This window comes from Vipera ursinii (assembly GCF_947247035.1).
Source record: "Vipera ursinii genome assembly, chromosome: 4".
NCBI classification, from domain to species: domain Eukaryota; kingdom Metazoa; phylum Chordata; class Lepidosauria; order Squamata; family Viperidae; genus Vipera; species Vipera ursinii.
In genome coordinates this window covers 98,066,221-98,092,196 of record NC_139514.1, presented here as the reverse complement: position 1 = coordinate 98,092,196, position 25,976 = coordinate 98,066,221, and the positions used below count along the sequence as shown (strand labels likewise).

Here is a 25,976-nt window from a genome sequence, read left to right as displayed (position 1 = left end):
CAATGAAAGTGGCATAGGTAGAAATTTGGGAGGAAAGCCTACCAATGGCATTTTGCTTGCTTGAACTTATAATGGAATAATTTTGTGACCAGTTGATCCTTTGGATCTTGCTATATTTTTCAGGTACAGTTCTCTCTGTTTTCTAGACTTTCCCATGGAGATAAATTGAAATTTAATCCCTAAAAGTTGGGATTTAGTTTTAAGTTATGGCATCTTTTAGGGATTAAATTTCAGTTTATCTCCATGGGAGTCAAGGTAATGTATGTGCCTTCTCAATTTCAATCCTTGGGAGGTAGGTTGGGTCGAGAGAAACTAGTCCAGTCAACGTCAGCTTCAGTAGCTAGACTAAAACAAGAAAACAATTCCACAGGAAGACTAAATCTACTTTTATAGAGCGTTTCCAATGTTGCCAGCTTTGCGGACCAGCAGAGGACGGGGGGGGAAGCGAATGGTTCTGTGCAAGTGGCCGGCAAGTGCACTCAGCTCCATTTGTACAAGCGGTGCATGCGCACACCTGCTGCTCACTTAAATGGAGTGTACATGCCCACCCATTGCTTGTTTAAGGATGCATGTGCACACGTGCACACTTGCTAGCTGTTTCCATGGCCTGGTTGCAAACCCCTCACAACCCACTAGTGGGCTGTGGCCCACAGATGGAAACCCCTGGGATGGGTGACAGGATGCAACCTTGTAGAGTGCCTTTTTCAATTCTGAACCATATTCTGTTCTTACAGTGGCTATGTGGTCATAGTAAAATGACTGAATGAGCTAGATGAGGTGTAGTGACATTGCTTCCATAGTAATAGTCTTAGAATAGATGCTTGCACATTTTTGGCTTTTCAGTTTTGAGTGGACACTTCTAAAATTTTAGATATGTTTCAGGCCTTGGCTCACTATTACAATATAAAGGTAGTCATCAACTAAATGACTACAGTTGGGACCAGAAATCCATATGTAAGTCATTTTGGCTATGCTCTTCCCAGGCTCAGAGACAAAATGCCAGTGACCAGTGGTTGCAAGAGCCGCATTAAGGGAAATTATTGGGTTCATATCCTGTTTAAATGTAACTAGTTGGCCACTATAGGAACAGAAGCCAGTTTGTGTTTCATCTGATCCAGCAAAGTTCTTGTATGTTGGTAGTGCAGGAAAATAACGCATTCTGATGCCATTTTCTGTTTTTTTGATCATTTAATTTTTGTGTTTTTACTTTATTTTAGGACGAACTGGATATAGCCCTGAATAAAATGACAACATTCACTGTAGGAAAATCATCGCATAACAAAAATGGTAATATAATTCTTCTTTCAGTTTTGTTTCAATTGCACTGATTGATAACAAAAAGGAAATATGAAGAACTGAAATACTTTGCAATGATATTCAAGAGAGTGCATGTGTGTGTGCGCGTGCGTGCATGTGCATAGGGCAGACTGATGCTTTCCTGTATTAAGAATAAAACATGCAGTTTTATTGCAACTGCATCGATTAAACTTCTTTTACCACTTTTAAGCTATAAAAGTTATTTTAGCAACAGTGTTAAACACTGTGATTAGCAGCTTAAGAAAATTACCCAGAAGCTTTGCTTGCATTGGTGCAAACAAGACAGTGTTCAAGCCTAAATATGTTAACTAGGAAGGAAGCCTGATTAAAAATTGTTAATGTTGATAGCTACGTAATTGTTAATAATAATATTGATAATTAATTAATAATAATGTTAATAACAACTGGAGCCCCACTTGAATACCACTGGCACTGAGAAATTCAAAATCTGTTAGGCCACCTTATTCTATTGTTTTTCTGTGTTACAAAAGGCATCTTTAACAAACATCCACATCTGCCTATCCCAGGTCCTTGGGAAGGACTCAATAGGTGGACAAAACTGCCAAATCCAGGATGACTCTGCAATGAACCAAAACCAATAAATATTAATTAATTAATTAATTAATTAATTAATTATATAACCTACAAAAAAGACCAAATGAAGAATAGAAAAGTTGGCACTAGAGGAAGCCAGCATAGCTATTGAATTGTTTTCATTCTGAAGCAGGCACCCTCTCCTCTTCCTCAGGAAGAACAAAGTTTTCTAACTAACGAAGAATTGAAATAAATAATACTGAGTATCTAGAACAGCAGAAAAACAACACAATAAAGTTGTTTGCATTGAAGCTTGTTCCAAAAAAAAAAAGCTAACACAAGCATTAAAAGATGCAAATACTGTAATATGGAATATAAGTACCACCTCACTGCAAGATACAAACCAACTAATGTACAGTAGTTGCAGTTCTAACTGAATACCTGGGATGCAAAATCAACAAAGAAGACAAAAAAGTCAAACAATACATCACCAAAGTGGAAGATCAGGTTGGAAAATAAGATCAGCAAGCTGAGATCAGATGCAAGCAAGCTAGAACAGATGAAAGAAAAGAAGCTGAAGGACAAGAAGACCAAAGAACACTTGATCAAAAATGTCACTTAGAAACAAGGTAGATCAAGGAAGCACTGGAAATAATGAAGCAGCAAATAACAGCTATATTCAAGAAGATCAGCAGATATGAAGTTTGAATTGCAAATTATAGGCAGAATGTCCAATTTCAATCCAATCAGTGAATCACTCAACACTCGATAAGGAAGAAACAGTGCAGTTCTGGGCACAGATATGGGATAATCCAAAGAAATACAAAAAGGATGTAGCTTGGATATGAATAAATGAAAGCTGAAATGAAAGAACTTGTAATAACAGTAGATATAGTGGAGAAAAGAGCAAGGAAGATCAAGAATTGGTCAGCGCCAGGTAAAGATGATTTACTTGGATTTGGGTTGAAACATCTGACTGGTCTACACTCACTTATTGCCAACCAGTTTAACAACATATTACAAGGAGGTGAAATTGAAGACTGGCTAACATCTAACAAAACCTACCTGATAATAAAAGATTGAACAAAAGGGGCAGCACCAGGCAATGAAAGACCAATTATCTGCTACTTTCAAATTGGTAACTGTTATGGGTAGCTGATGTAGTCCAGCAGAATCTAGTTCATAAAAAGCTCTTTCCATCTAAGCATAAAGAAAACTGCCTAAACAGCAGAGGAACAAAAGATCAACTCCTAATTGAGAAGATGATTTTTGAAAACTGCAAGAGAAGGAAAACCAACTTGAATGTAGCATGGATTGATGACAAGAGGCATTTGACTCTCTGCCACACAATTGGGTGATCAAATGGCTAGAAATAACAGGAGACAGTAGAAACATCAAAAATGGCCCAATGGAAGACACAGCTGCTGTCAATGGTAATAGATTGGGAGAGGTTAATATTAAGAGAGGAATCTTTAAGGCAGGGGTGTCAAACTGCCGGCCCGCGGGCAGGACGCGTCACAACGAAAACGCGCCCACCCCATTGCTGGCAATGGGGAGAAAGCTCCGATACATCACGCGATGTCACGTGACGTCACGAGTTTGACATGCCTGCTTTAAGGAGACTCACTATCACCACCACTGTTTGTCATTGCACTGATTCCTATCAACAATACAGGTCATGGCTATCAAACATCAAAAACATTTGCCAGGCTACCCCACCTCCTTTATATGGATAATCTGGCACTCTAAGAAAACACCCTCTGAAATAGATACTGTCCATATTTACAGCCAAAATATTGAATGTATTTTGGATTGGAGAAATATGCTATGCTCACTCACTATTAAATGGAAAAAATAACGAAAACCGAAAAAATTAAGATGACAGCATCAGTCACCAATAGTAATAGGAGCCTTGAATGCAATTGCAAAACCTCTGGAGCACTAGTTGAACACTGAACATTGACAAACTCAATATTGGTTACGCAAAGGGAAACTTTACTTGGAACAGCTTATAGTACCTTTAACGCTATCTAACAACATCTGCTTATCCTTAGGCAGGACTTCATGGAGGGACAAAAATACCAAATCTAGTCTAAACATCTGACTGACTTTGTGACCAACCATAATCTTAATAATTGTTAATAGGTGTTAATTGATGACAGTAATTGCCAGAAGTATCAGTCTAAATTACAAGAAAATTGCTTCTTTAAAGAAAAGTTCAGTAATTATGTGTTCTTTACAACAGCAAAAGTGTATATAGCTGTCCATACGATGGAAAAATGTACTTTGGATACATTTCAAATAATGTATCTGGCTGTATTCTTGCACGAACTAATTTGGAACTTTGTTCTGTCAAATCAGTCACTTTTCAGAATGAGATAGGTGGCATTTAAGTTTAATAGTACGTAACTTCAGAATGCTTTACTTTTAAATAGACATGCTGAAATATTGCACTTTGTAAGAGTTTGAGAAGAAAAACAATGAAGAAACAAATATATTGAAAACGAGCACTGGGCTGACCTTTTCTAGATTTGGAAGCTAAGCAGCCAAGTTAAGCAAATATTTTAAGTTAGTAGTTGGATGGTTAGCTAAACAGTGCTGTAGGCTAGACCAGGAAGCTGAAAACCATTATGGAAGAAAGCACAAGTTATAGACAGAGGTTTGGCGTTCTATTCAGACTTGGATTCAGATGTAGCCACATGTCATTTGGAAACTTGAAAGATGGTTAAGCCCTCCATCCCAAGCTCCCTTCTATACCCATCCATTTTCTCCCCATCACACAATTGATATTTTTCCCACCAGCAGGTAACGCTCGGTGGAGTCAGAACAATACCAGAAGAATTCACATGTCCTTAACATGTAAAAACAATAAACTTTAAAACTATAAAAAAACCTGTATCACTTCCCAATGTCATTCCTGAGACAGAATTGAGCTTGGCAGTTGAGGCATCAAATCTTGTTGGCACAGATTTCTGCCAACTCATAAATTGGAATAATGACTCCTGGGACATCAAAACTCTGTGGTGTTCCAAAAAAGACTTAATTACATTGTATTTACAGATGCTAAGAATGCTTCCCTTGCAATGAAGAGCAGACAGCAAGTTATTAATGAGGTGAACAAGCGAAGAACCCTTTTACAAGACAATAGCTGGATAAAGAAAAGGCCTGAGGAGGAAGGGTAAGAACAGAATCCATTGACTTTTTGGCAATACAGTCAGGCCTTGCAACTTTTTCTGGAATTCTTATGTAAAATCCATGCATCATCTCCTTGCTGCCCGGTTGGACAGACTGGGTAGAAACAATTGTGGAGAGTTGATCCCATAAGTAATGTAATTTGGTAGTAGAGAAAGGCTCTGAAAGGCTAAAGGTAAAATGTGATTGATCATTTTGGGGTTCATTTTTTTGTGCCATCGAGCCAGTGCAGCAAATTGATGGTTCAATGTACTGGGCAAATTATATTTATTCACTTATTAAGGGATTAGCATGTTGTGGAAGCCATAGTGATCTGTAAGGTAGAAATAGAAGAGAAAAGTAGATGAGTATTGAAGAAGTAGTTTTATTTATTTATTTATTTATTTATTTATTTATTTATTTATTTATTTATTTATTTATTTATTTATTTGATTTGATTTGTATACCGTCCTTCTCCCTAAGGACTCAGGGCGGTGAACAGTGACATAAATATCAAATGCACAAATACAGATATTGAAAACATTAATGTAGAAGATAAGTTACCTTAAAACAATAATTACAACAGAACCCGTCAGACCAGACCGGATTGCTCAAACAGATAGGTTTTTAGGTCGCGTCAGAAGGAGCGAAGGTCGGGAGCCATCCGGAGCTCAACCGGTAAACGGTTCCATAGGTCAGGCGCGGCCACAGAGAATGCCCTCCCTCTGGGAGCCACCAGACGGCATTCTCCGAATGGCGGAACCCTTAGGAGGCCCTCTCTGTGGGAGCGCACTGGACGGAGGGAAGTTGACGCTGGCAGCAGGTGATTCCTAAACATTGGCAGCTGAAAAGATGGAATATTTAGTACTAATTGATAGAACTTTTTTGGGTATAGCATCTTGCAAACCTTGGAAACAGATGGTGCAATAGTTAGGACAAATAACTAAAGAGGAATTTTGGAATGCATCTACTCATTCTCCCATATTGATTATGTGTGATATACAAATGTTGTAACAGAAAATGTTTAATTTAATTTGATGGTTTTCAGATTTAATGTTTCTTCTTGTGAAAAACAATCTGAAATCAAATGTATCAAAAGTTAGAAATCTACAGTATGTTTCTGATGCAATGTGGTATCCAATGTATATTCTTGTTTGCAGACCCAAATGCAGTGAGCCAAATTGACACGGGACCATTTCCTGAATTTCTGTGCAATGTTTAGGTCATGCAGCGATCCACCGTGACATAAAACTAGGTCCCAGGGCTTTTTTGGTTTGAAAACATTTTATGTAATTGACTAAATTTGCCCAATATGCTACATAGCATATCAGTATGCTGCTGCCTGATATGCTATCTAGCATGGAAGGACCTATAATCTAATACTAAATGACTAAATCAAAGGTATTAAAGCTTAAATAATCAATGGCAAGAGAGTGAGTTGTAGGTCCAGTTCAACATTCAACAAATCTAGTAGTGTAGTATATGAGTCTTATGGCATATGCATTTGGGATTTCCCTTTCCTACGTCTTGATATAACAGGTTGTCAAGAAAGGGGTGAGTTACTTTTACTAAAAGTTTGAAGTGCTTCTTTGGAAAGGATGCATGAGATTAAGTTGAAAGCAACCTAAGAGATTGAAAACCATTGTGGTGGTTGTTTTTAGTTGTGAAGTTGTGTCCGACCCATCGCGACCCTATGGACAACATTCCTCCAGGCCTTCCTGTCCTCTACCATCTTCTGGAGTCCATTTAAGCTCACGCCTACTGCTTCAGTGACTCCATCCAGCCACCTCATTCTCTGTTGTCCCATTCTTCTATTTGCCCTCAATCTTTCCCAGCATTAGGCTCTTCTCCAGTGAGTTCTTCCTTTTTATTAGGTGGCCAAAGTATTTGAGTTTCAACTTCAGGATCTGGCCTTCTAAAGAGCAATCAGGGTTGATCTCCTCTAGGACTGACCGGTTTGAATTCCTTGCAGTCCAAGGGACTCGCAGGAGTCTTCTCCAGCACCATATTCAAAGGCCTCAATTCTTTGGCGCTCAACCTTTCTTATGATACAACTTTCACAGCCATACACTGCAGCTGGGAAAACCATGGCCTTGACTATACGCACTTTTGTTGGCAGGGTGATGTCTCTGCTTTTTAGTATGCTGTCTAGATTTGCCATAGCTTTCCTCCCCAGGAGCAAGCATCTTTTAATTTCTTGGCTGCAGTCCCCATCTGCGGTGATCTTGGAGCCCAGGAAAATAAAATCTCTTCCTCATCCATTTGCCAGGAATTGAGAGGGCCGGATGCCACCCTAGAATCACAAGTTGCTCAGTTCTGGATTTAAAGTGTTAGTTTCTTTTGGATGTCATGAAGATCTAGGATTTATTCGGGCTGCAGTGAACTTGGGGTTTGAGTGCTTTCCATTTTCTCCTCTTACTTAAGTCCACTTTAAAATAACTAAAGCATATTGCATTAGTCAGATTTGAAAGTATCATTAACACTTAACAGCTTTAAAAAATCCAGTTCCCTAAACTATTGTCATGGTGTATAATCCCCTTTACAGGTAGTCCTTAACTTATGACAATTCATTTAGCAACCATTTAAAGTTATGACTGTGTTGAGTGACTTACAACCAATTCTTACACTTAGAACTGTCACATTGTCCCCATGATCAGTCACATGATTGCGATTCAGGCATTGGCATCCAGCATGTATTTTTGTTCTGAGGTCACATGATTGTCATTTGCAACCATTCCACCCAGCTTCCAATAAGCAAAATCAATGGGAAAACCAGCAGGAAAGATAAAAAAAATCATGATCCCATGATTTCTCAGTTAACAATCATGGTAAACATGGTCATAAAATCAGGTGCATTCACATGATGCCTCACTTGACAACCACCCCAGTGAAGGACTGCCTGTACTATATTTAAGGGTGATATCTAGTTTTTGTTTATTGCAGCACCAATGAAAACTATGGCAGAGTGGTTCTTAATCAGTATAAATCACAAGAGAGCTTGCACAGGTAGAGTATCATTTTAATGTATATATTCTTTCCTATGCACATTTCATCTGCAATGTTGCAATTCATTGTTCTGTTAATAATTTGTAATAAGAATCCAATGTATTAATTGAGCAAAGTCAGGCCTTTGGTTTAATTCAGATACTGGCATTTTCTGTTATTTGATTATACTGTAGTAATTTCTTCATTGTTTAAAATAATCATGAAGTCTGACATGTGCATTAGCTCATGATACAAGAGATTTTGATAGTCAGCTCTATAAGTAGTTTAATTAATAATAATTGCACTATATAATTTTTGAAATGAAATTGAACCAATCAATCTTTTTAGAGGATTTTTCAAGAGGGAAGAATTAACATTGAATTTGCAATAAAAGTGGAATCTCTTTTTATTATGAGTTTTGTAGAATAGGAAAAAAATAGTACACCCTGTCTCTTGAACAGTTTATTCATTAAACTGAGATGTTGCTGGTGTTAATTTAATTAAATATGTTATGCCTACCATTCCTAGGCTGCAAACATTTGGATGACCCATAGAAGACAGATCAGGAAACACAAATTCCTTGTTTCCATTTCTGGCCATTCAGAAAATAACTTTTTCAGCTCAGATATGGTAACTAAAATAGAAAGTGATTTTATCTTAGTTTTGTTTTCATATACAACATATAATCAAATTGTGGAGAGAAATTATTTTATTTATTTTAAGGATGAATGTATTAGTTATACGGTTTTAACATGTTTGGGATAAACAAATGTACATCATGCAACAAAAATCAAAAATCAAAACATAAAATAAAATTAATAAAATATAAAAATAATAATTAAAATAATAAATTAATTAAATAGAAAACAAAAAATCAAATAAACTCAAGGGACAGACTCAATGGATTACTAAGTCTTCTGCTGCCACCTCTACTTTCTATGTTTCTAGTTTTGTATAATTGGATTCAGGCAATTTCTGTCATTTGTGATAGAGACAGTCTGTAAAAATGTTGCAAATAACAAATCTGAGATTGCTGAAATTTCAGCTGGGAATTAGTTACCATGACTTGGATTCAACATAAATTAATTAAAATTGATATAATTTAGCTATGAATAACAAAAGCATACACTTTTCTCATTTATAGCATGCTTAATTGTGAAGATAATTTTATAATATTAAATGTGTGTTATTAAAGACAATATTATTAATTAAATTTTATTTGTTATATTAACAGAGATGCTGTCTTACTTTAGTATATTCCATAGTTCCAAAGATAATTTTATATTGGCTAATCAGCTGCTAGATGTCATACCTTTGTGAGATGGTAACTAATTATTAATTAATAATTATTAACTATCATGAATTAATCTTTCTTTCTTAATAATAGGAACCTAGAAGGGGAGGATGATGAGAAAGCTAGGCTTAATCGATATAGATCTGATACTACTTTAGACAGGTAAAAATTTAATTTACACTGGTTTTGTTTTGCTTTTGTATTATGCAGTCGGAATGAAAGCGAATTTTATCAAGTTATTAATTTAAGTATTTCTTTTACATTTTATGACTATGATGTAACATAGTTTTATATTTGAATTAAATATCTCTGTTAAGTTTTAAGCACATCTGCAATTTAACCCAATACATATGTGTACTCAAAAGTGACAAGCCAATATATTTTATGAAAATTCAAGACCTCATTGGAATCCTGCTTCAATATAGCCTGTTAGGCTTAGCTCCTGATCTACACAGCTTCAGTCTTGTCAGAAGCCAGCTTGTTCCATGGGCAGATGTCATCTTTTATGGGATTTATCCTATTTATAATTAATCTTTCCAGGAGTTTGTAGTAGGAGCTCAAAAGGGTGATTGGGTGGTAGCTTTCGATTCTATCTTGTGGTTTGCCAGGTTTTAAAAGTGATATTATTTTAGCTGTTTTGAATTCTGGTGCGAGACAAAAGTTGGAAACTGTGTCTAAGATGAATTTACCAATCTAATTCCATGTGCACCTTGCAGAGTTTATCAGGAATTCTGGATGAATGCTATTGAAGTCTGGTGCTTTACCATATTTCAGACTACCAATGACAGTATCAATTTCCTTTCAAGAGAAGGGACGAGAGTATGCAGAAAGCATTCAGCTTGACTGTGAAAAAGCTGAAAGCGTTCTCTTGATGAGAGAGGAGCGTCCTTTCACCCTTGAAACTTTTTAGAGAGATTCAAGTCAAGAGGCTATTTGGTCAGGACTTACATTGGATGATTGTTGTGCAGGTTGTCTAGCTCCACCCAATTTCCTTAATAGGCGCCAAATTTTCCTGATGGATTTGCTGAAATTTAGTGATATTGTGTATTGTTCCCATTTATTACATTGAGTGTATCCATTGTGTAAGAGATTGTCAGCGATCTCTGGATCACCGCTATGTAGGAAGATCTGGTAAAACCATTCAGTTTCTTCATTCCATTCTGGGATGTACTTTCTTCTAAATCCTTGAGGTATATCTTTTTGCTGAGGTGATAATTGCCTTCACAAATCTATGATCGTGCTGACTAATTGGTGGAATCCACTGTATAATTTTATAAAGATTTTCGGCAAATTTGTTTTAAACGAATTTGTATATGATGGGTGTCTTTCGGTTATGGTACAGTAAACTTCCCAATCAATTATGTTTGATGATTAATGGAACATTTGGAGTGGTAAGGAATCACTTTAATTGCAGAGACACTTTGCTTCTTTGTAAAAGGACTTGGTAGAATATTTTAATTTTACTGCTATGGAACACTAGTTCAAGAAAAATAATAAATTCAGTTGATAAAAGAATATTTTACTACATTAGAAAAAAACTTTCCTAAGTAACATGGTGCTATTCTCAAGGTCACTGGAGAATTGCTTGAAAAAGCTAATTTATTTGAAGATTGCTTCCGGTGGCTGTGCGGCGCCGGAGACAGCCTTCCCGGGCTGCCCGCGGCTCAGCTGAGTTATTTTCGCCCGAAACAGCGCCGATCAGCTGTTCGGGCGAATTTGAAGCCCCCTCCTCAGGAGAAGAGGAGGGGGTGAGCCCCCAGGTAGGGGTCGAGTTCTCCGGAGCCGCCTGAGCTTATGGCTTGGGCGGCTGAAGGATTGAACTCCCCCGTAGCCTGGGCTGCTCCCAGCTGGCCAGCGCCTCTGCTCCTGATTTCTTGGAGCAGAGCCAGGCGTCTGCGACCACCCCTGCTTGAAGGAATGACTATGGATTAAAGGAGCAGGCAGAGCGGTACAAGAGGAAAAGGTGAAGAGGATTATTATATTTTACTCTCCAGCTTGATGGACTTTTTTTAATTTTAAATCTGAAGTGAAAGTGCGTCACAATTGAAAGTAAAAGATGGCGGCTAAACCACCCCCTAAAACTCTTCGGAGTGCTGGAACTTCTCCGGTGCAACAATCATTATTGCAGGCGTTGCATCCTCCTGATGTATTGACATCGAAGGACTTACAAGATGCTCTTGAAAAACACACCCAGGTAATTTTGGAATTAATTAATGATAGATTTGCACAAATGGAGGAGAAATTGGAGAAATTGGAGAAGAGAATGGAGGAGAGGATGGAACAGAAGTTTAGAGTGATGAAGGTAGACATCTTGTCTTCAGTATATAAAGTGGCTGGGTGTGTGGAAGAATTGGAGGAAAAACTAGAAGACTTGAATCAAAAGAATGCTATATTAGAAGCAAAAGTATTGGAGAATGAAGACAAAATGGATAAGGAACTGAGTCTTGCTCAATATTACCAGATGCAGTTTGCCATTAGAATTAGAGGCTTAAAGGAGAATAATAAGGAAGATCTAAAGCAGCTGGTTTCTGAGGCTTTCGAAGTAGTATTGAAACAGCCAGCATCTGAAATAAAAGGAGGTATGGATAAAGTGTTTCGTGTGAATTCATGGATTGCTAGACAGAGAAAGTTGCCTAGAGATGTGGTGGTTTATTTTGCAAAAAGGGAAACTAGAGATGAAGTTATACGAGCTGTTTATGATACTAAAGTTGTGATTGCTAATCAAGAAGTTTTGGTTCTAAAAGAAATTCCTCCAAAGATTTTAAGGAGAAGGAAGGATTTTACATTTCTTGTGTAAGAGCTCAAGCAACGAGATATAAGGTTCAGATGGGAGATCCCAGTTGGGTTGATGGTGACGCACGAAGGTAAAAGGTACCGTCTGGTTACTGTGATGCAAGCACGTGATTTCTACAATAATGTTTTAAAAGCAACGCCATTAACACTTCTGGAAGCTGCAAAGGGTTCTGGAGAAGGAGTACATCAAGAGGCCGAAGATGGTCAGATAGAAGACAACGGTGTTGGAGGAGATCAAGTTACAACTTTGTTGGATGATCCTATAGAACAGAGGGTGACGCGTGCTGCTTCAAAACGATTCAAAAAGAGAAACTAGCAGGATTTGCAGAAGTCTATGGAATTTTTACAACGTACTTATAGTCAAGTAATGGGAGGTGGGAAAAGATTTGGGTGTAGACGCAATATATTTTTATATGTGGTGGATTTGTGGAAAGGTGGAGGCTTTTTGGATGAAAGTTTGGTGGAATATACAGAAGATTCTTAAATGGAGGTTAAAGTTTTGTTCGCAATCTTTTTTTTTTCTTTTTTTTTGTTTGGAATAATTATAGATGTGGCAGCAAGACTTTTGATAGCTCACTACTGGAAGAGGAACTGCCGATTACAGAAGAGTTGACTTTAAAGTTTTCTGATTTGGTTGAGGTGGCGAAGATTTTGGTCAATTTGAAAGATTATTTGTAAGAATGTTATATTATGGAATGGACAAAAGGGATGGAGTCTATTTAGGATAAGTATAGGGTTAAGAAGTATTATAGTATTTGAATAACTCTTTTTTCCTTTTTTCCCTTTCTATCTTGGGGTTGTTGTTTTTTTTGTTTTTAATATATATTTAATATTATTAAGGTTTGTTTTATCCTATATAAGCTAGAGAGTGATAGATCTGAGAGTTTAGGGTTGTTGGCTTATGGTTGTGTATGTTTGCTTTTTTTATATATATACCTTGTATTTAGCTCTGGGAAGTGGGGGGGGAAGGGGGGGAGGGGGGAGAGGAAGGGGGGGAGGGAGAAGGGAGGGGGAGGGGGGATTTGTAAGGGAAAAAATTGTATGTTAAAACTTTTTAATAAAAAAAAAGCTAATTTATTTGAAGAAAATACTTGCTTTTAATTTTAAAGGTATTTTTTAAATTTTAAAAGCTAGTAACCTTTTAATTTAAAAACAAACTAGTCTATGCCTCATGTGAAAACTGTCTTTGCTATTTAGGATTCCTGGCAGAAGTGGTACTGATAAGGCAAATATCCCACCTGTCATAAATAGCAGGATAAATAAAAGGTATGTATGCATGAACTGGAAAGGTTTGGTAGAGTATTGTAACTTTTCTGAGACTGATCTTTTAAACTTTGTTACAGCTTATTTGCCTTCCTCAGATCTGGATAATTTTTATGAGTTGTATCTCAGAAAAATATTTAGCATTATAAAAATCTGATTTGTTAAATAAGTAGGTATGGCCCAGTGACTTTTATGCTAACATAACATACTGTGTGCTTATATGCTACTATGGAGAGAACTAGAAGACAGGAATTGCAGTGTATTTTCTTGACATGTCATCTCAGTGTAACAACTAATAAGATAGGGTTTACTGCCTGAACAGGGGGTTGGATTAGATGACCCCCAAGGTCCCTTCCAACTTGAGATGATGATGATGATGATGATGATGATGATGATGATGAATTGTGTATCCCATGTGGGATTCTTCTGAGGGCGAAATGAGATAATTTCATGTTTACTGCTACAGTTTGTGTGTGTGTGTGTGAGAGAGAGAGAATTTCCTTTCAGGAGCCTATTTTAGACCATTTATTTCTAAAATATTCTCATTATTTCTCATTCTTATTTCCAATATGAGGGGACTAAAAGTAAGAGTGACACAAATGGATTTACACAAGGCACATATTTATAAATGTAAGACATTGTATTTATTAATGCAGAAAAGTACCTTTCAACCATTCCAAAAGATTCACTTTTGTCAAAAACTGCAATTACCTTAATTATAGATTAAGATTAATCGACCACTTAGTAAGATTTTGTGTCATTTATGCTTTGGATTCCGAACTCATTTTAATAGAATTAGAGTTCAAAAGGGACATTTATATTATCACTTCCAACTCTGTCCTCAATCAGGAAATTAGCAGCTTCACAGTGGAACTTGAACATATCTAATGATTAGGAGCCCCCAATGCCTCTGGGGTCATTAGCTCCACTGTTGAATTGTTTTTTCCTGTTGGAAGGTTTTCCCCCTAACATTCAATCAGAATCTATTCCATACCAATATAGCTCCCATAATATTGTGTTATATGGTAATATAGGGTGATCCCAGGTAATATGAGGCTGCTGCATTTGGCATCAATTTCAGTTTTTGGATAGTTAAGTAGACCAGTTTTGTGTGGAGTCATTTCAGTCAGAGGCTTTTGTATTGCGGGATCAAAGAGACAATATGACTGAAGCACTGTCTCCTGAGCTTTCTACAGGGCCTCCTTCTGTTGAAAGTCAGAATAGAAGAAGCATTAATTGTAAACTTTTAAAAATAAGGAGAATAAAACTTTTCCTTTCAGTTTAAGCAGATTTCTATGGAAATAACCACTATTGGTCAAAATAATCCTACAGTGCTGCTAAAATATCTGGTGGAACCTTAGAAATTGTATTTCATAGGATAGTTTAAAAAGGACAGTTCAGATTTCTGGAAAATCATGTCAAAAAACCAACATACCATATGAATAGACTCTGAAAACTAGAGACAATTCCAACCACAAAAACCTTTGAGGTATTCAAGCATTTTACCCTTGTGTATGCTTTAAAATAAGGGACGCGGTGGCTCAGTGGGTTAGGACGCTGAGCTTGTCGATCAGAAGGTCGGCAGTTTGGCGGGTTGAATCCCGAGTGCCGCGTAACAGAGTGAGCGCCTGTTACTCGTCCCAGCTTCTGCCAACCTAGCAGTTCGAAAGCATGTAAAAATGCAAGTAGAAAAATAGGGACCACTGCGGTGGGAAGGTAACAGCGTTCCGTGCGCCTTTGGCGTCTAGTCATGCCGGCCACATGACCACGGAGACGTCCTCGGACAAGCGCTGGCTCTTCGGCTTTGAAACGGAGATGAGCACTGGCCCCTAGAGTCGGAAACGACTGGCACACCTTTACCTTTACCTATGCTTTAAAATAAAGCATTAAATCCTGAAGGAGGGTTTTAGAAAAATGTTCCCCTCCTATATCTGCCCAAACAACAATTCACAGAATCCAAAATCCTCTTCATGATTACAATTTAGCTTTTTTTTGGGGGGGGGGAGGTGGTAGGGAGATCCAAGCTTCCTTTTAAGGGACCTTCTAATCTTCAGGCTCCCTTCCTTTTCTCTTTCAATTCATCCTGAAAACAATGGCTTTCTCCCCAGAAACGGAGGGGGGAGAGGTGTAAGGCAAACAAATTCCCTTTTGCCTTACCTGGTACTGTTCGACCTGGGCTCCCTACGTATTCCCAGCCATGGCTTACACCAGACATGTCAAACACAAGGCCCGGGGGCCGGATCCGGCCCGCGAAGTGGTTTCATGCGGCCCGCGAAGCCATCCTGGAAACAGTGAGGGAACGGCCCCCACTGCCTTGGCCCTGGCCCAGAGACCCTCCTCCTGCCAGAGACCCCCAGATCTGTCCCACTCCTGCCCAGGACCCCATAGGCACCCTTGATGCGAACGATGTAGAGGTGGCCACGCCCACCCAGTAGGCCATACGCACTCTAGCCACGCCCACCCAGTAGGCCACACCCACCCTGGCCACACCCACCCGGCCCCCTGAGGGCAACCGCAATGCTGATGTGGCCCTCAATGAAATTGAGTTTGACACCCCTGGCTTACACGTTTAAATAAAAAGGTTGATTTCATGTTTTGGAATCAGCAATTGTACCTGAAAAAACAGAGTTGTGAGAAGGAGAGCCCAAATAACCCTGCCTTGACTCTGTACAGTATAAGTGGAGGCAGAGGGAAAGTCTGGCATCTTACCACAGGGTTCCAATAGTCCTGGCAATGTTTATTTCCTTATCTGATCTACCAGAGGGATGGCAGATGGCTGAAGTGAGTGCAGAGGGTGAAAGTGGAAGAGGAGGAGGGCAGGGCCATCTGTAGAGAGAGATGATACATACAAAAGTCGCAAAGTCCATCCCTTTTGTATGTATGACATTATACTGCGCACACCTGCAAAAGATGTGGCTCTTATATTGCAACAGCATGACTCTAACTTTGAATAAATTCTAGCAGTGGCCTCAGGAAGAGGCTTCCCTATTTACGTTTCATAAAATTCCTTCACTTTTTCTGGTTGAATCTTTATAAATCTTTATAAAATAAAGGATACTGTAGCTGTTCTCTTTGTGCCTTCCTCCACTCTCTGAACATGGACCTTATCATCTTCAAAGATTTCCTGGAAGGACCATCTTTCGCAGGGTTTGTCTTGTGAATTGCTTGTAAAGTTTTTTTTAAAAGTAGGAAAAATAGATCCACAGCCATGTAGGAAGTCAGCACCCCGCCACCCTGCCCCCAGAGAATGAAATATTTTGGGGAATATTGAAAGAGGCAGGATAGAATATTTCCCCTAATGGAGAAATGGAGAAAAAAAATCTTAACAAAAGCAGAAACAGCCCCAGTCTTTCTGCCTCAAGCAGAAACCTGAAGAGGCTAATATTTAGAATGGAGATTTTGTAATCCATTCAGAAAGACTGGGCCACCCTATTCATAAGCAAAAACGCCTTCAGCCACAGCTCCATAGAAAGCTGGAGCTGATGGGATTAGAAAAACAAAGACTCCTAAAATCTACGTTCCCCACCCTGGGCAAATAATTAGAATACTAAAAGGGCACACTCAAGCACATTTCACAGGGAACAGGCATCTCAAACAAAGCCCCAAAGTATCTATAAAAACCCACCTACTCCCAACAACATTTTGTCAGCTGTCCTAGAAATGCATGCTGTTGCTGATTCTGCTCATCAATAAACTGACCTTCTTTCCTAAGCAGCTAGCATCCATTTTATTTCCAACGCCTTTTCTCCCGGCTTGGAATTGGACCTGATTTTTCTTTCAACAGTCATTAGAATGTAGCTATTAGAGACTCTTGGTGCTTCTCAACTATCAGCTAAATTTCAGAGTATATTGAGAATAAATCACCTTGGCTTTTTTTTTAAATTTGCAGGCACCAAGACGTGGATGACTATATAAAAGTGAATCATACTTCTAAATGGGAAGAGAAGAGGTAAATCTTTAAGTGAAATCAGCACCGAGATTGTATGTTGAAAAGAGTATTATTTTAATTTTCCCTTGTCATTGTCACTCCACCAGGTCAAAAAAACCATGTGAATCTACCATTGATAAGGAGGCAATCTTTTATATTTCCTTGTTGAATTTTTTAAATAATATTTTATTAATTTTCAAATTTTACATTTAAGTATTTAAAAAGCAATGTGGTGGCTGGGTTAATCAATAGTTTGATAACATATAAAAATCTTTAGTACAAATCTCAAGTTACAACATCAAATATTTCCTCTCTTTTTCCCTTAACATCTACTGTCTCGTATTTAAGCTAATATAGTTCTTATATCAGCTCAGTAAAAACATCATTATTACATTTATCAATAAATTTTAGCTTATACATATCTTAATTACTTTTTACATTCAATCTTCATAAATAATGCATATCCTATTATTATTTTTCCCAATTTTTAGCTTCCCATGAATATTCCAATTTAACATTTGATATTTATAATTTTCAGGCTTTAGGTAACTAAAATTTCCCTTATCTTAATTCATAAAAGAATCTAATATTCAAAATACACATTTTATCTTTTTGAATATAGTCTTCTATTTCCTAAAAGTTATCTATTTCCCACCATATTAAATCATCTACTTAATAATACAATATCCCCTTTAATAAATCAAAACCATTATATATATATTGCCTGGGTTAGTCAATAAATCAAACATATTCATAATAATTATTATTTTTCTTTTAGGTCTAATTTTTAAATGTTAAACAGATAAAATTCTTATTTTCAACTAATTTCCAAATATTTTAAATCTAATGACCAAAATTCCCCTTATCTCAATTTCTCCCTTTAACCCTCTAATTAATAATATGAAATCCCCTCTAATAAATCAAAACCCTAATTTTCTTCAGCCTAATTCTGGCTTTCTTCCTTTGCCAACTACCCTTCCATATCAATGCTTTTAGATCATCCAGTAGATCTCCCTCTATATTATATATGTTATTTGAAATAAAGGAGACCATTTAATTGCCATTTTTGGAAGGGCTAGCCCATTTGTATTCATTAAGTTGTCTCCCTATTATTCCAATTCCCCATGATTGCCCTGATATATCTTCCATTCAATCTGTTCTTCTTTCTCAAATCTCTTCTGATTTATATAGAAAGTCTTTTCCATTTTCAGTGTTGTCACTCCATTTTCTGGATTTTCCATTAACTGTATTTGTTGGTCAATTGAGTCCTCTTTGTTCCACTTCCTCTGTTATCTTCTGCATTGTTAGTTCTTTGGTTGTAGTCAAAGTTTGGGTTTGTGTATCTAAGCTGACATCTTGTTCTTTTATGTTAGGTCTTATTTTATCAGAAGCTGAAAGAATGGTTTCATGTATTGCTTTCAACATGGAAAGCATCTTTTCCTGGTCTTTATCCATATTCTTTTAATAATGTGTTAAGTTGAAGACTTTAAAATCAGATGTTAAAAATAATTTTATAACTAGGTATGGGACCTCTCTTTCACATGTTTATAAATAGTCTTTATAGTAGAAGTTGTTTGTCAAGCAAGATGTTATAGTCCAAGGTATTTCATCATCTCATATAGTAGCCAATGTTCCTCAAATAAAGAAATAGGAAGGCAGTTCCCCACATATAACTCTGAAAGTCAGTAAAGGTTTACATTCATAATAGGCCAGTTATGCAGCCTAGCTGTTCTCTTTACAGCTCAGTTTCTCACAGGTGGTGTCAAGGTCAAAAGAGTCTTATCTAATGTCTGGGCTTTGAACCAAGTCTCTTTTAGGAAATAACAAGTGGTAATACCAAACGTCACCACAAGATGTCAGCAATGCCATTTAAAGTTTTTTAAGTCCAAAATTTTTATAATCCTTTTTCCAATTTTATTTCTTTTTTGTAGATAAAAGCAAAAGTCTTCAATAAAAATAAGAAAATTTGTGGTCCTCAAGTTTCAGGAATATATAAATCCAATTAGATTAAAGTTGTTCTTTTAGTGCTTTAATTCCCCTGGGTAGTCAGTTGCCATTATTCTTAGAGGGTGGGATAGAAATTCCCTTCCCTCTCTCCTCACAGCGGGAAAGCTACTTTGGGCAGCTTTTACAGGAAAAGAAAATACTTAGGATAAAGAGAAGATTGGATCTCACCCAGTTTCATCTGTGTTGCTTTCCAAGTGGTTGGTGGTGAGTTTGACTTTGGCTGTCTGCAGCCTAGTGACAAGCCATATTACTATGGCCAGTCTTTCCTCCGCCAGTTTGGAGGGCTGCCTCAGATCGAGCAGAAGGGCTGCTGTCCTCCCACGATCAAGCGGGACTCCCCTCCTTGCTCATCGCCCTTAGAGGGTGACTTTCGACCCTTTCCAGGGTCCTCCAGTGAAGCAAACTGAATGCGGAAGACGGAGCTTGCCTTCCAGCTGTGATGGCAAACCGGAAGTCCCTTGTTGAATTTTAAAACATGCATATCCTTGTCCACTTATTTCCAAATATTATGTAGCTATATTATTCATACACATTAAATTTATACCTTGTCTTTTCATTAAAACAAACCAGTGCTGCTAATAATAGCTACTTGCGGATAGAATCTAGAATTGCAATTCAGATGTTAAATATATTAAAAGGAATTAAAGTACATTAATAATTCTACCTGCTTGAAATCTTTACACTGATTTTGTGTCATTTTTAAACAAGCTGTGACCTGGAGAGTCTGATTGCAGTCAAAGATAACAGCAAGGAGGGGTAAGTCTCTATTCACTTCTTGTATACCATAGATATTTAGTAATTAATTTGTACTACTTTCACCATTCTTGACACAGCAGAAAAGTGTTCAGGTAATCCTTAGAGAAGGGTGGTACAGTTAGAATCGGAATTTCTGTTGGTAAGCAATGTGGATGTAAAGTATAATGGTATTGCTTGTTTCTAAGTTGATTATCTGTTCCAGGATCTTCCCACATATTGATATCAAGCTGATTGGTCTGTAATTTCCTAGATCCATTTTCCACCCTTTTTTGAAGATTGGAATCACATCTGCTCTTTTCCAGTTTTATGGTAGAGAATAGAATAGAATAGAATAGAATAGAATAGAATAGAATAGAATAGAATAGAATAGAATAGAATAGAATAGAATAGAATAGAATAGAATAGAATAGAATAGAATAGAGCTGGAAGGAACTTTGGAGGTCTTCCAGTCCAGCCCCCTGCTCAAGCAGGAGAAGCTATACCATTTCAGACAAGTGACTGTCTAGTCTCTTCTTAAAACTCTCCAGGGATGGAGCGCCCACGATTTCTGAAGGCAAGCTGTTCCACTGGTTAATTGTCCTCTCTGTTAGGTTTCTCCTTAATTCCAGGTTGCTTCTCTCTTTGGTCAGTTTCCAACCATTGTTTCTTGTCCTGCCCTCTAGTGCTTTGGAGAATAGTTTGACCCCCTCTTCTTTGTGGCAACCCCTCAAATACTGGAATACTGCTATTATGTCATCCCTATTTCTTCATTTTCTTAGACTAGCCAAACCCAAGTCCTGCAGCCGTCCTTCATATGTTTTAGTCTCCAGGCCTTTGATCATTTTAGTTGCTATTTTAGTTCCCTGGTACTCCAGGATTTTTGAAAGATATGGTTTAGTGGTTACGAGATTATTCAGCTTCTTCAGAAATCTAGGATGTAATCAATCTGAACCTGGTTATTTGAACTCACCTAAATGGGACAGGTATTGTCTTACCACTTTCTACTACTATTCCTAATCTGTCTGCCACGGTGCTGCTTTTGATAGGTCGAACTATTTTTTTCTTTTGTGTAAATGCAAAGAATGTATTAAGTAGTTCCACTCCATCTTTTCCCATTAGCGGTCCAATCATTTCCTTGACTTCTTTCTGTTTTATATATGCTAAAAATAAATTGAATTTTTAAAATATTTATTACAAGTCTTAGGTTCATTTTGAGCCTTAGCTTTCCTGATTTCATCTTTGCAGTTTCAGGCTATTTGCTGGTATTCTGCTTTAGTTAGATAGATACCCTTCTTCCCACTTTTTATAGTCTACCTGGATGACTGAAAATCTTCATTGACAAGATTGCTATTATGTCCTTCTTTTCTTGCCAGGAACACTTGCACAGAGTACATGCTTTGGTAGGATGTAGCCAATTAGGTATTTGACTTTGGCTATCTCTATAATGTAATTCATATGAATAACTCTCCTTAGTGTTGTACTATTTAAACCTGCTTTGCTAATCTCTTTCTGAGATTAGAGCTGTAGTGGTGCAGTGGTTAGAATGCAGTATTGTAGGCTGACTCTGTCCACTGCCAGGAATTTGATCCTTACTGGCTCAAGGTTGACTCAGCCTTCCATCATTCCGAAGTCAGTAAAATGAGGACCTAGATTGTTGGGGACAATATGATGACTCTAAACTGCTTAGAGAGGGCTGTAAAGCACTGTGAAGTGGTATATAAGTCTAAGTGCTATTGCTATTGCTTTGAAAATGCTCATACGTATACAGTGCTTCTGTACTTAACAAGTTTCTACTGTAATTTGCAGATCATATAAGGTAAGTAAGATAGAAAAAGTTATAAGACTCCATTTGCTTGAAGGAAGCTATGCCTTCCCCTTATGCCTTTATATCAGTTTAACTTTACAATATATTAAAAATTAATTACTGTTGTTTCATCTTTACAGAAACCAAGATCTGGATGACTTCATCATAGTGAATTGTACATTTGAGCCAAGTGACATGAGGTGAGTTTTGCAGCCACAGTGGGCCTTTGTATTACATTTCTAATCTAGTGTTAAAAACAATAGCTTTCATTATACATCCCAGTCCCCATCTGGCAAAACCCAGAGTAAATCTTGCATTATTTTATTTATATCCTTTAAGTATCTTTTCTGTTCTAATAAATGGTATCAAACTTTAATTGTGATAAAAAATCAGCGCACAAAATGTTTTTCCCTGTGTGTCTGTACATTAGATAACTTAATTTAAATTTAATTTAAAATATGAATTATAAAATTAATTACAGCAGCTCAGGCCGGGAGGTTGTTATGCAAAAGGGAGGCAGTCCTGTAGCAACACTCCAAACTGATCTTGTGAGCCTAGCTTCAGGAACAGCACCTCACAGCCAGAAACATTGGGCGCAACACCCCTGAAGGCCAAGAGAGTTTGTCAGATGACCACTGCAACCCCACCTGTCCTGCCCTGAGGTCTTGGCTGATGCCAAATCTTAAACCCAGCTGGACACATTTCTGAGATTGGGCCTCCCTTTCTGGAGTCACCCAAGTTGTGATGATACATGCCAGGTCAGCTTGCTCCTCCTCAATAGGGTTTTGAATGAGGGGAACTCTATTATTGACCTCCTGGTATTCACCAGCAGCAGCCAGACCACGGAGCTTCCAAGGGGATGCTGTCCAGTGACTAGGAGTGAGCTCAGGGAACTTGGATACATTGGGAGCATCTTCTGTATCAACCTGATCTCTGGCTTCCATTAACAACTCATGCCCACCATCTTACTAATAAATAAAGGACTTGGAACCACAAGAAGGAAGGAGGTTCTTGGGGACAGTTTAAATTAAATTCACAATATTAATTTTGTTTTAACAATAAGCAATAACTTGAATTCCCAAGGCTGACCTGTATTTTGTGTTCCACAGATCTGTGATCTGTATTCTACAGATCAGTCAAGCCATCAAAACAGTATTGCCAAGAGATGATATGGGAGATTTCCCAAGGATGTAGTGTATAGGAAGCTATCAAGTGCCTGACTGAGCTATTTTAACCAGTCCTGTACCTGCAGAGATTTTTATGAGCTATCAATCTACATCTGTTCAAGGAATGATTTTCCTTGATAACAGTCACATGGATCTCCTCCAGATATATAGCTGTACTTGAAAAGAAAACTACATTTACTATCTTCCCTATTTGGTGTGTTGGACCAAATATTATTTGGGACAGGTTCTTAGTCATGAAATCATGACTGAAGATGCTGAAATCTTCCAGAACAAGCAGTTCAGATTCATATAACACCACATACAAATTTACCCTAGTTAGCCTAGGAAAAGCATTAAGCATAGGCAGCATACAACATAGGCAGCATGTATTCAGAATTGGCAGGCAGAAGTGTTAGTCAGATTGAGTTGAGATCACCCACCACCCATCTTAATTGTCCAGAGTGGCCTACTAGCTGAAACTGGGACAGAGGAACTATCCAGGGTTCTGATGGTCAAGGGCCTATAATACAGATAGTTCTTGATTTACAATCATTCATTTAGTGACCATGACTGTTTTTCACACTTAAAGCCATTGCAACATCCCTACGGTCACATAATCAAAATTTGAACGCTTAATAACTGGTATGTATTTTATATTTATGTTAGTTGCAGTGTCTTGGGGCCATGTGATCAACTTTTGCAACCTTCTGACAAGAAAAATCAGTTGGGAAGTGATTCACTTAACGCCCATGGCAAGAAAGGTCATAAAATGGGCAAACCTCATGTAACTTTACTTATCTTCCTTAGCAATGGAAACTTTGGGCTCAACATTTGGGCTCAGTTATGGTCACAAGTGAAGGACTACCTATATTACTAAGCTGTGATTTTGCCAGCACAATTAATCTTGGAAAACAGTGGATATTTTGAATGTCTATGGAGAAAGCACCTTAGGGAGTGGATATTTTAAAGGTAAAGGTAAAAGGTAAAGGTTCCCCCTCATGTGCGTGCTAGTCGTTTCCGACTCTAGGGGCCGATGCTCATCTCCGTTTCAAAGCCGAAGAGCCAGCGCTTGTCCAAGGACGTCTCCGTGGTCATGTAGCCGGCATGACTAGACGCCAAAGGCGCATGGAACGCTGTTACCTTCCCACCGTAGTGGTCCCTATTTTTCTACTTGCATTTTTTACATGCTTTCGAACTGCTAGCTTGACAGAAGCTAGGGCGAGTAACAGGCGCTCACTCTGTTACGCGGCACTCGGGATTCGACCCGCCAAACTGCCGACCTTCTGATCGACAAGCTCAGTGTCCTAACCCACTGAGCCACCGCGTCCTTGTGGATATTTTACTAGCAGCTAATTAGGCACTGAGGATCTTTTGACCTTTTTGGTTAGGCCAGGGGTAAGCAACCTTGGCTCTTTTATGACTCGTGGACTTCAACTCCCAGCCGGCTCAGGAATTCTGGGAGTTGAAGTCCATGAGTCATAAAAGAACCAAGATTGCCTATCCCTGGGTTAGGCTGTAGCCTGCCTTCCCTTCTATACAAAAGCCCAGTTTTATCATTCCCATCTGTGTTTACTCCAACCCATTATCTACTCCTCATTTTCATTCCCTTTCTGAGTACATCTCTTAACACTAGGCCACAGCCAACCTGCAGTTTTCCTTCTTGCCATGCAATGGCCTACCTGTTCTCCTGGTGCTTGCATAAACATGGAGAAATACAAATGAGGTGTCCCTTGGCTCCATTTAAGGGACTAACAGGTTTTCAAAGGGTTTCTCACATATCTGAGTGCCAGAACAGTGTTCCTTGTATCCCCAAATTCTTTGCTGGTGCAAACCTGAGCACAGAGATCGGAGCAAGCAAGCAAATAACCAATCCTGTGTGAAAACTCTTTTCCACAGGTATCAAGTGCACAAAAATATACAAGCAGCAAACTGCCTTTTTTTTTTGCCTTAACAGATCCCAAGACCTACACAATCTCATCGAAGTGAATCATAGGTCTAGTCAGCTCAGAAAGGAGTAAGTTTCAAATCTGAAAGCTGTATTACATTCTGAATCTAGTAAGAAAATTGTAAAATTTCATGTTCTTCCTTATTCCACCTTCCTCCCCCAAACTCTAGTGAATCTTATGATGGCTAAGGGTGTTAAGTCAATTTCTACTTCCTTATGAATCTGTAACCTTTATTGTACCATGGGCATCCACAGAGAAATTAAAAAAGTGAAGTTGGCAGTTGCTTCCACATGATTAAGTCTACAACTTTTATTAAGTGCATGGGATGGCAAAAAACATACAAAAGAGGTTGAGGTTCACTATTGGCATAGCTGCTGCATGGAAATTTAATTGATTTTAATAGGTGGTATAGGTAGTAGCTGCGAGAGGGATTTAGATTTCCAAAAATGGGCCACCACTTATGTATGAGCCAGCAGTGTGCTACAGCTGCCAGAAAAGCCAAGGCAGTTCAAGGCTGCATCAACTGAAGTATAATATCAAGATCGCAAGAAGTATCCCTCTGTACTGCACTAGCGAGGCCACAGTTGGAATACTGTATGCAGTTCTGATCACCATGATACAAAAAAGATGCTGAGACCCAAGAAATAGCGCAGAGAAGAGCAACTAAGATGATAAGAAGTCTGGAGGCTAAATCGTGTAATGAACATTTGAGGGAACTAGGTGTGTCTAGCCTAATGAAGAGAAGGATCAGTGTGACTTGATAACTGTCTACCAGTACTACCAGGGATTGTCTGTCAGGCCCAGGAAATTAGGAGCCAGGATAAAGTTCAAAGGCATTATGAGTTTATGTCATGCAACTTATACACAAGAATCTAATCTACTAATGGTCAAGGCATATTGACACCAGATAAGAGTCAGCGGACCTCAAGGGTGGCTGGACTTAGGTCTCTTATGGGGTATAGTGATTCCAAACTGATAATCCATTTGACCCCACCCTCAGGCTCAGCTGTCATCTCCTTCCCTGCCCCAAAGA

At 38.2% G+C, this 25,976-nt stretch overlaps 1 protein-coding gene across 5 annotated transcripts in view; it reads left to right on the top strand.

The window, feature by feature from the left end:
- The window catches only part of SCEL (sciellin), a 50,137-nt gene that overhangs the window by 6,161 nt on the left and 18,000 nt on the right, over nt 1–25,976 (top strand). For 4 of the 5 annotated variants that reach the window (XR_014492403.1, XM_083361716.1, XM_083361714.1 and 1 more), the window contains exons 2-10: nt 1,218–1,287; nt 4,912–5,029; nt 7,966–8,028; nt 9,395–9,463; nt 13,292–13,360; nt 17,247–17,306; nt 20,001–20,048; nt 21,972–22,031; nt 24,952–25,011. Coding sequence is in view for 4 of the 5 variants with exons in the window: in XM_083361716.1 (XP_083217842.1) it covers nt 1,245–1,287; nt 4,912–5,029; nt 7,966–8,028; nt 9,395–9,463; nt 13,292–13,360; nt 17,247–17,306; nt 20,001–20,048; nt 21,972–22,031; nt 24,952–25,011 (590 nt within the window). In the remaining variant the exon portion in view is untranslated. The remainder of the gene's footprint in view (nt 1–1,217; nt 1,288–4,911; nt 5,030–7,965; nt 8,029–9,394; nt 9,464–13,291; nt 13,361–17,246; nt 17,307–20,000; nt 20,049–21,971; nt 22,032–24,951; nt 25,012–25,976) is intronic. The other variant, XM_083361715.1, reaches the window with a different exon arrangement.